Below are 11,282 nucleotides of genomic sequence, written 5' to 3'. Positions count from 1 at the left end.
GATGTTTAAAAACAAATACTCAATATAAGTTTGATTATCTTGATTCCAGCTTCATCTAAAACCTGATTTAAGGCGTATATTAAATCTCTGGCCTATCAAAAATGGAACTACATTTCACACTGATTAATTGACTGTGCCGCATATTTAGAAAGTGCAGGGCTGTTTATTGAGGATGCACAAAAAAGCAATAAGTCTTAAACATTTATTATGTTATTTTTACTGTCCATCCTGGGCATGTGAACTTTCCAGCTAGAAGTACAAGATGTTGTTTAGTATTCTGAAGCCTTCTGCACAGGGAACCAATACTAATCAACACTACTGTTTGCAAAAACAGTCTCTTTGCTTCAAGCATTTCACTCTGTATCCAACAAATATCAAACATATCACTTGCTAGTTAATTCGTTTCTGGAGAAGATGAATTCCCAGAAACTTAAATACACAAATCAATCTGTATGTTTTACTTTTAATCCAGCATGTGTGGACACATATTCTAACTAACTAACTTGCTTGTTGATGTGCACTGTGGAAAACCAGATGTTATTTTATTCTGTTCAATAATCCAAATACACTCCCAATACAATGTATACCTAGAAAGTAGACTCTCCAGCAAACAACTGTGAACGTAAATGTGATATTTCTACACTGAAATATATTTGTACACCGTGTTCAAGTTTTCCAAGAAGCAACAGTATTCTGCAATCCTCAACAACAGATGAATGCTACTAAATATATTCCATTTAAACTAATAATTTCACAGTCCAGTAAGATGAAAACAGAATTATCAACATTGGGAAATATTTGAAGTAGGATGTTTGTGGATGAAATGCTACAGGTTGTAAAGCCTATTCAATTTCATGACAGAGTCACAGTATCTTTTATAAAATTATTTCGCACTATCTTTCTGCTCATTGCTGTTTTGTAAAGACTTGCTATGCACAGATTGCCTGTCATGTTTGCCTACAGAACCACAGGGACCGCACTTCAAAGGTGATTAATTAGCTGTGAAGTACTGTTGAATATCCTCAGGAACTTAAAGCAGTATGGTACTGGAATTTATTTATTTTCTTATATCTATTTTGAATTAAGTGTGACCAATGGATTTAGCCTCATGATCTGGACTATTTCTGTCTTCTCCACATTCTTTCTTCTTCAATCTCACTGCAGCTGCTACATGAAAATATTTGAAGAAACAAACCCATGGTACAAAACAACGTTGTTTTATTGCACATGATAATACCAGAATGCATATACATGCTATCTTGAATGTTAGAAATTGAATTAAAGAAAAAGATGTCAGCACAGGTATCAAGAGGGATATTTGTGATTTAATTTTGTCATGGTGATAAGTTTCAATATGTATCTCATAAAGTCATGAACCATAGAAACAGGGCTTTTGACCCACCATTATCTATACTGGCCATCAAGAACCAATTTATACTGATCTCTGAGACCAGGATTTGGTGCACAGCCAACTTTCTTAGATGATTCAAGTATTCGCCCAGATGCTTCTTTAGTGCTCTGAGAATACCTGCCTCCAACATCATCTCAGGTTGTTGAAGTTCCAGATTTCAACCAACTTCTGGGTGAGAAAGCTTTTCCTCAGATCTGCTCTACAATTCATACACCTCACGGTTAAACCTATGTCCTCTAGTCTAAAATACCTCATGCTGATTTAAAAAAAAAATCTATCCAATCTATTGCCTTTCGTTATTCTGTACACTTCTATCAGTTACCCCCACAGCCTCCTCTGCTCCAAGAAAATCAAACACAACTTATTCAGTCACTACATAAGTGAAACATTTCTGCCCATGCAACATCTCCTCTGCACCCTCTCCAATGCAATTCAAAGAAGGAATTTCAAAGCCTTGGGCCTTGAATTTATACTAAAAACAGTTAGCAATGTTTTGGAGGCCAGAATTAGTGGACCATGGAGTTCCAATTTAGGTTCCAATTTCAGTGCATATGCTTAATATTTATTGTGATAATTCTAAAAATCCTTTCTCACTATTAATGATCTTAATTTAAAAGGCAAAGATTAAAAAGTATTTGCAAAATCATTACAGCTAGCTTGGGTTCACAATGTTTGAAAGAGCCAAAGTATGTTGAAAAAGAAAATTGCACAGTACTAAAAAATTATGATAAATGATTGGAAAAAAACTAGACACATAAATATTATGATGCACATATATGAGTACACATTGCTGTATCCAAATATGAATGAGCTACAAAATGAAATGCCTCAAAATGCATTAAAACATGATATAATTGTTTTCTCAAGCATGCAACATGATTTGATAAAATGTTAATTACATATGCCATTTTTTCTCATTAGTCTTTACAATTGTATTTGAGACCATAAATAATCACAAATGCACAACAAACTGATCTTTTTGTATTTGACCGGATTTTATGTGTATCAAAAGAAATATTAAATTAAATTCAAAGAGCATCTCATCAATAATATAAATGTTTTAAAGACTACCATGGTATTCAAACTTTGCTTCCACCCTGCAGTCTGAAGAAGGGTCTCGACCCGAAATGTCGCCCATTCCTCTCCAGAGATGCTGCCTGTCCTGCTGAGTAACTCCAGCATTTTGTGTCTACCTGTAGCCAAAGTATTCATTCTAAAACGTTCAAAGGAAAGTTTTCTGAATCCAAGCTCATGGTATATTGTGAATGAGCTTTGTAGAATTTAAGGGGCCCGCTGTCAATGAGCTTCCAGCTATTTAAATTATTGCATTTCAGTGTAATTGAACATAGAGCATCAACTCTCATACATTAAAGAAACAATTGAAAAGTTTATTCGCACAAATCACTCTCTGTACTTTGCCAATCATGTGCAAACTTTCAATAAAAAAGTTAAAAGCCAGAAATTTGCAACATTCAAACAAACAGACTTTCCCAGTGACAGATTAAAGAAAGGCAGTCAATCTACTTTGACCAGCACCTTGTTGAAGCTTGAAATTTGTATGATATTGCAGTTTTCTGTCAATAAAATCTTGACTGGCTTTACTCTGTATATTTAAATAATAATTATAACCTGTCGACTTAAAGCTTCACTCCAGCAGCACAAAAGAACATTACATTATTTTGAAGAAGGGTTTCGGCCCGAAACGTCGCCTATTTCCTTCGCTCCATAGATGCTGCTGCACCCGCTGAGTTTCCCCAGCAATTGTGTGTACCTATTACATTATTTTTCTTTGTTTCATTATTCAACATGTCATCTTCTACCCATTGAATGAGAATTTAAAATGACAGAAACACTAATTACAAAGTTGGCAACCTATATCCACTCCACAATATCCTGTGTGCGTATATATTTCAGAGAAATGCTGTGTATTTCTCTGAAAAGGACAGCATTTTTGCTCATTATTCATTCTACTGAGCAAAAAACAGTAACTCGTGTAGGAAAGAACTACAGATGCTAGTTTAAATCAAAGGTAGACATAAAATGCTGGAGTAACTCATTTTGTGACAACCTGCTAGAGTAACTCAGCGGGTCAAGCGGCATTTGTGGAAGCTAAAGAATGGTTGATGCTTCAGCTCGAGACAATCTCCATTTAGTTTATTAATATTGTATATTCCAATTATAACTTAGAGTCATAGAGTGATGCAGTGTAGAAACAGGCCCTTCGGCCCAATTTGTCCAGACCGGACAACATCGGTAGTGGGGAAGATGCAGGAGTCAATTATAAAAGATGAAATAGTGGCACATTTGGAAAGCAGTAACAGGATCGGTCTGAGTCAGCATGGATTTACAAAGGGGAAATCATTTGACTACTCTTCTGGAATTTTTAGAGGATGTAACCAGGAAAATGGACAAGGGAGAGCCAGTGGAAGTAGTGCACCTGGACTTTCAGAAAGCATTTGATAATGTCCCACATAGGAGATTAGTGGGCAAAATTGGAGCACATGGTATTGGGGGTAGGGTACTGACATGGATAGAAAATTGGTTGGCAGACAGGAAACAAAGAGTAGGGATTAACGGGTCTTTCAGAATGGCAGGCAGTGACTAGTGGGGTACCGCAAGGCTCGGTGCTCGGACCGCAGCTATTTACAATATACATCAATGATTTAGTTGAAGGGATTCAAAGTAACATCAGCAAATTTGCAGATGACACAAAGCTGGGTGGCAGTGTGAACAGTGAGGAGGATGCTATGTGGATGCAGGGTGACTTGGACAGGTTGGGTGAGTGGGCAGATGCATGGCAGATGCAGTTTAATGTGTATAAATGTGAGGTTATCCACTTTGGTGGCAAAAACAGAAGGCAGATTATTATCTGAATGGTGTCAAGTTGGGAAAAGGGGAAGTACAAAGAGATCTGGGGGTCCTTGTTCATCACTCACTTAAAGTAAGCATGCAGGTACAGCAGGCAGTGAAGAAAGCTAATGGCATGTCAGCCTTTATAACAAGAGGAGTTGAGTATAGGAGCAAATAAGCCCTTCTGCAGTTGTACTGGGCCCTAGTGAGACCACACCTGGAGTATTGTGTGCAGGTTTGGTCTCCAAATATGAAGAAGAGCATTCTTGCCATTGACGGAGTGCCGCGTAGGTTCATGAGGTTGATTCCCGGGATGGCGGGACTGTCATATGTTGATAGAATGGAGCGGCTGGGCTTGCATACACTGGAATTTAGAACGATGAGAGGGGATCTTATTAAAACATATAAGATTATTAAGGGTACACAAAAATGCTGGAGAAACTCAGCGGGTGCAGCAGCATCTATGGAGTGAAGGAAATAGGTAACGTTTCGGGCCGAAACCCTTCTTCAGACTGATAGGGGGTGGCAGGGAGAAGGAAGGAAAAAGGAGGAGGAGGAGCCCGAGGGCTGGGGGATGGGAGGAGACAGCCCGAGGGCTGAGGAAGGGGAGGAGACAGCAAGGGCTAACAAAATTGGGAGAATTCAATGTTCATGCCCGCAGGATGCAGACTCCCCATATGAGGTGCTGTTCCTCCAATTTCCGGTGTTGCTCACTCTGGCAATGGTGGAGACCCAGGACAGAGAGGTCGGATTGGGAATGGGAGGGGGAGTTGAAGTGCTGAGCCACCGGGAGGTCAGGTTAAGGGATTGGACACGCTAGAGGCAGGAAACATGTTCCCGATGTTGGGGGAGTCCAGAACCAAGGACCACAGTTTAAGAATAAGGGGTAGGCCATTTAGGACGGAGATGAGGAAAATCTTTTTTACCCAGATAGTTGTGAATCTGTGGAATTCTCTGCCTCAGAAGGCAGTGGAGGCCAATTCTCTGGATACTTTCAAGAGAGAGTTAGATAGAGCTCTTAAAGATAGCGGAGTCAGAGGATATGGTGAGAAGGCAGGAACGGGGTACTGAATCTGGATGATCAGCCATGATCACAGTGAATGGTGGTGCTGGCTCAAAGGGCCGAATGGCCTCCACCTGCACCTATTGTCTAACATGTCCCAGCTACACTAGTCGCCACCTGCCCACGTTTGGTCCACATCCCTCCAAACCTGTCCTATCCATGTACCTGTCTAACTGTTTCTTAAATGTTGGGATAATCCAAACTTTTGTAAAACTAAATCCTATGCAGTCTATTTTCTTACAAATTTGAATTAACATATTTATCAATCGTACTATTTTTCTGTCCAGAAAATGGACCGAGGCATTAGAAGCATTGTTTTCAGAAGATAACATACCAGCTTAACTAAGGTATGTGGCCAGAAAAGATTGGCATGCCATTGGCAGATGAAAAGCTTCCACATGGCACACGGATCATAACAGCATAAGCAATGACAATAGAAATTTTGATCCAAGATTTAATCACAGATTGGAATAGGGCGGCACGGTGGCAGAGTTGCAGCCTTGCAACTACCTCGATCTTGACTACGGGTGCCGTCTGTATGGAGTTTGTACGTTCTCCCCGTGTCCGCGTGGATTTCCTCCCACACTCCAAAGACGTACAGGGGGTGCGAGTTTAGAATTCAGTGGTTGAGTGACAGAGCCAGAAATCCTCACACAGTTAAAAACTACTTGAAGTGTTGCAACTAATAAGATTAAGGACCAAAACCCAGTCAAGCCTGTTTTTAAAGGCCACCATTCCAGGCCAGGTGGCCTCCTTCTGCACCAAGAATTACTACAAATCTCAAATGATTCTTGATAAAACCATTTAACTGCATGAGCTTTCATGTGTAATCCAGATCTCATCACTTTACTTCACAGAAATATAGGAAATACTGAACAAAAACAGGAGCAGAAGCTTTTGATGAACTTCACTTATTACCCCTCATTCAAAACCTTCAGTGCAGAGCAGCTGAATGAGCTCAAAGTGGGGAATTCTAAGATTTAATAATTGGGTTGGGAATTACCCATGTCCTATAAACAGCCAAAATTGTTACTGGCACAAGGACAAAGGCATCCAAGGAAAAAATATATACAAAGGTAACGTTACAAACCATTGAACTGGCAAGCTTTCTGGAAAATAAATAGCAAAGTCCAAATTATTTTGTTGCAATAATTTCTGAAATCACTGTTTCTAATTAGAGAACATTAAAAATCAGTACAAAATCACTTTAGAGAACAGGATACAGCACAGGAATAGGCCCTTCAGCCCACAATTTATGTGCCAAACACAATGCCAAGGCAAACTTATCTGCCTGCACATAATACATAAAACATTGGAATCGGATTAGTGCCATTTGACCCATCGAGTCTATTCCACTCTTCCATCATGTCTGACTCATTTTCACCAACCCCACAACTAACAATGGTCCATTCCTTTATCATCATTCCTTTTTTGCATCTTTCATTCAGTCGTTCTATCTCTCAACTCTCCTTTCCTCGACTCTCAATCTGAAGTAGGGTCTCGACCCAAAACGTCACCTATTCCTTCTGACCAGAGATGTTGCCTGACCAGTTGAGTTACTCCAGCATTTTGTGTCTATCTTCAGTTACAGTCCCTTCCTACATGTTCCATCGTGGCTGATCTAATTTTCCCCTCTCAACCCCACCACGCTCCTGCCTTCTCCCGCAACCTTCTCCCACTAATCACGAGCCTATCGATCGCTGGTTTAAAGACAAGAAAGTTCCCTGTACATCCAGAGAAAGAAAAGGGGGTCGAAAATATACATGTGCAGAGTAGGAGGAGGCAGCATCACATGTGGCACAGCACTGAGGAGCCGGCTGAAGCTTTGCTCACAACTGTCCCTATACCCTCAACTCCGTCCAAGGACCCCGCTAGTCCTTTCAGGTGAGGGAGAGGTTCACTTGCACCTCATCCAACCTCACCTCCTGTATCTGCTGTTCCAGGTGTGGATTCCTATATATCGGTGAGACCAAACGCAGGCTCAGTGATTGTTTCGCTGAACACCTCTGCACAGTCCTCCTAAACCTACCTGATCTCCCGGTTGCTAAACACTTTAACTCCCCTTCCCATGCTGACCTTTCTGTCCTGGGCCTCCTCCACTGTCAGAATGAGACCCAGCACTAATTGAGAACAGCACCTCATATTTCGCTTGCACCCCAGCAAGTATGAATATTGACTTCTCTAAGTTCAAAGTAACCCTTGCTTTCCCTCTGTCTCCATCCCTCCCCCTTTCTAGTTCTCTGACCAGTCTGGTTGCCCCCCCCTGATTACATTTTATCTCTGTGTATGTAGACAAAAATGCTGGAGAAACTCAGCGGGTGAGGCAGCATTTCTATGTAGCGAAGGAAATAGGCAACGTTTCGGGCCTGTATCTCTGTATGCCTTGTTGTCATCTTCCCCGAGCTAACAATGACCAATTCTAATGACAGACACAACCAGCATCTACAGTTTGTTTAAGAAGGAACTGCAGATGCTGGGAAATCGAAGGTACACAAAAATGCTGGAGAAATGCAGCGGGTGCAGCAGCATCTATGGAGCGAAGGAAATAGGGAGGTTTCACGGCAGTCGGGTCACGACCCATGACCCGTAATGTTGCTACGCTACTCCAAATGGATTACACGCGATGTACTGCAGTTAGGCACTTACCATTGTTTCCAGCGTAGCAGGCCAGTTAAAACCCGCTGAAATGGTCAATTTTTGCGCTGTAAATAATTATGGAAATCTGGATAAGCGTGTGAGACATTTAGCCTACTTCAGAATTCCAAAAGTGAGGAGAAATGACGGTAGATAGAAGCGAGAGCTGAAGGGACAACAACAGCCAGAGTGCTTGGCGAACATTGGCCGTTTGCTCACTGCATTTCATCAACGGTAAGGCATTATTTGTGTTTTTTCTTGATTCCTTTGGCATCTAAAAAGTTTCAGAAGTGATAAATCTGGCTGTAATTGTTTTTAATCGCCCATGGTTCTCGTGGGTTTTTACATACAAAATGAAAACGCACCTGAAGAAACATTTACAGCCAGATTTATCACCTGAGAATTTTTAGATACCAAAGGAATCAAGAAAAAACACAAATAATGCCTTACTGGTGATGAAATGCAGTGAGCAAACGCGATAATTCCCAATATTTTCAATGTTTACCGAGCACTTTAGCTGCTGTTGTCCCTTCAGTTCTCGCTTCTCTATACCTTCATTTCGCTTCACGTTTGGAATTCTAAAGTTGGGTACACGTCTCTCACACTTACCCCGACTCCCACAATTTTTTTCAGCGCAAAAATCCAACATTTTGGCGGTTTTTAACAGGTAGGAAAGTACGAGTTTCTTGCATTCATAACATGTACCGGAAGTGACGGATGTCTTCCAGTTGGATTTAGCTGCTCCGTGCATCGAGCCCTATGACCCGGTGACCTTTCGTGCAACCCCCCTAGAGGCAACGTTTGCCCATTTCCTTTCGGGTTTCAGCCCGAAACGTCGCCTATTTCCTTCGCTCCATAGATGCTGCTGCACCCGCTGAGTTTCTCCAGCATTTTTGTCCACCAGCATCTACAGTTCCTTCCTACACATGATCTATTCTACATTTTTCTTGTTAGCATCCCCTTTGATGGCTCGTTTTTGCACTTGCTTTATCTCTTGTGTCCTCTGACTCTCACTCTGAAGAAACGAGATTCTGCCTGTCCCGCCGAGCTGCACCGACATTTTGTGTCATGACTGGCTTTGACGACGATGGAGGAGAGGAGGCGGGGGGGAGGGGGGTGCAACGGCGCATGTGCGTGGTATGCAGATGAGGCATTGTGTCGTGAGTAAAGCCGGTGATTCGATTGGCTGTGAGGCGGTGTGTGTGAGGTCACAGAGGGGTTGCGCTGCGCTGGCGGTGTTTACAGCTCTGCTGCTGCGGGGTTTGTGTTGCTGGAGATTGGCCGCGGGTCGCGTCGTCGTTGTGCATGTCTCTTCACCCTCTCCATTTACTAGTCTGTGTGTAAGGAAAAAAATGTATCTCCCCTAGCCGAGTCCAGCCGTTAGAGAAAAAAAAAACACACACAAAAAAACCCCCCACCCATACACACCGAAGAGACGCTTTTGTGATCAAGGAGGGGGGAAAAAAACAGAAAGAGCAAAAAGAAAAAGTCGAATTCGTCGCCTTGATCCGAACAAAAGGGGGGGAAAAAAAAGTCCGCCGTGTTTTGTTTCTGGGCCCAGAGAACAAAACCGAGTAAGAACAACAAGAAAAGGCAGTTCCGTTCAAAACAATAAATAGTAGACGACGTTTGATTCGCCTTTTTCTTTGGGTGGGGGGAAAGAAAAAAAAAAAGTCTGATTGAAGGGAAAGAGAGGATCGTTTTTTTTGTCCCTTCTGTTTGAGCCAGCCGATGAGTCCAGGAGAAGAGTTGATCAAAATGAAAACTGAAATCACAACTGCCGTGGGCTTTATCGGCAGACTGCTGAGGACGACAGGGCTCATTTCTGACGAACAGCTCCAACATTTCAGCGAGTCGTTGGAGAAAGCTTTGGCAGGTGAGGGGGAAAGGGAAGCACCCACAAGGTTGGGGGGGGGGGGGGGGGGGCTGGTGGTGTTTGTGTGTTATTGTGTGAAGACCTCCAGAGTGTTGTTACCATAACGTCAAACGTTTGCCAAATACCACGAAGTACAGGGGAACCGAAATTGTATCCTTTAGAAGAATATAAATATTGTGGTGTCCTATTCTTCCCCTCGCCCCCCCCCCCCCCTCTGTCTTACAGGAAGGAACAAAGCGCAGTTGGGTTCACAAAGAAAGCAGAGCAGAACGAATTTTGCAGGTCATTTGAATATAACGTTTGTTGTCTTTGTTTGACAGAACACTACCGACACCACTGGTTTCCCCACATGCCCTGCAAAGGATCGGGCTATCGATGCATTAGGATCAACCACAAAATGGATCCTCTGATAGCAAGGGCGTCCAACATCATCGGGCTCAGCAGTCAACAACTTTTTCAACTTTTGCCGAGTGAATTGACTCTGTGGGTCGACCCGTTCGAGGTGTCCTACCGAATAGGTGAAGACGGGTCCATTTGTGTTCTTTATGAAAATGTACCTAGCAGCGCGATCTCCCCCTTGGATAGTATGATAAGTTGCAAGGATGAATTTAGAATTGGCAGATCGAGTCCCTCTAAGAGTTACATGATGACTGTTTCAAGTTAATAATCCATTTACACATACAACTGTTATTGTACAGTATGCAGGCCCCTTTGATAATGTAGTGAAATGTTGATCCCTAGTTAACTTTTAGTGCGACTGCCAAAACCTTTGTTTGATGTGGCCAGTGGCTATATGCAAAACTGTTTTTGCACCACATTAAATTCCTGGATTGTATATTGTAAAAACATGTACAGTCAATGGATAATTGTGTTTTACAGATTTATATTTTAAAAATAAGCCATGGCTGTTTGTAATAAAACATCAAAATGAATCCATATGATGTGTTCAGGATGTCTTTTAATGACTATGAACTGATTTGATAAAATATCTGCACAGTCTTTGAATTGATACTTTAAACATTGCCGTTTTTAAAAAACTGGTCATCATAGATGTGATCTCTGAATTTAGAGATAATATATGTGGTCCACTTAATGATTGCATGGTACAGTTTACTGAGTTTGACTTTTCTTTTATTTCTTATTTTGGTATGTTGCAGGAACAGTACTGTACGTTTTTTCTTAAATAATAAAGTACTTTGTTCCACCTAATTTACCACTTTTTAAAAAGTGTTTTTTTAAACATTTGTAGTGAAACTACAAAACAGGGCAATTTCTACAATCTCAGATTATCTGGAAGTCAGGTACTATGTCAAATGAGATGGTAGCTTTATTGTTTCACCACATGAGTCATGGAAAGGATGAACAACAAGAGGATCAAGAATGTAAAAAAAGTAACGGATCTGCAATGGATGCAATCAAGAAGGTAAGTTTAATAAACAAGTAATTGA

The 11,282-nt window shown here is 41.4% G+C and overlaps 1 protein-coding gene across 1 annotated transcript; it reads left to right on the top strand.

Moving 5' to 3' along the window:
* The first annotated feature begins 9,144 nt into the window (after window positions 1-9,144).
* LOC116983486 (protein BTG1-like) lies at window positions 9,145-11,043 on the top strand. Its single transcript, XM_033037280.1, has 2 exons — window positions 9,145-9,834; window positions 10,155-11,043. The coding sequence occupies exons 1-2, from the start codon at window positions 9,690-9,692 to the stop codon at window positions 10,496-10,498; spliced, it is 489 nt and encodes a 162-aa protein (XP_032893171.1). The 5' UTR covers window positions 9,145-9,689; the 3' UTR covers window positions 10,499-11,043.
* Window positions 11,044-11,282: the final 239 nt, after the last annotated feature.

This window comes from Amblyraja radiata, chromosome 18 (assembly GCF_010909765.2).
Source record: "Amblyraja radiata isolate CabotCenter1 chromosome 18, sAmbRad1.1.pri, whole genome shotgun sequence".
NCBI classification, from domain to species: Eukaryota; Metazoa; Chordata; class Chondrichthyes; order Rajiformes; family Rajidae; genus Amblyraja; species Amblyraja radiata.
This window is presented reverse-complemented; position numbering and strand designations above follow the sequence as displayed.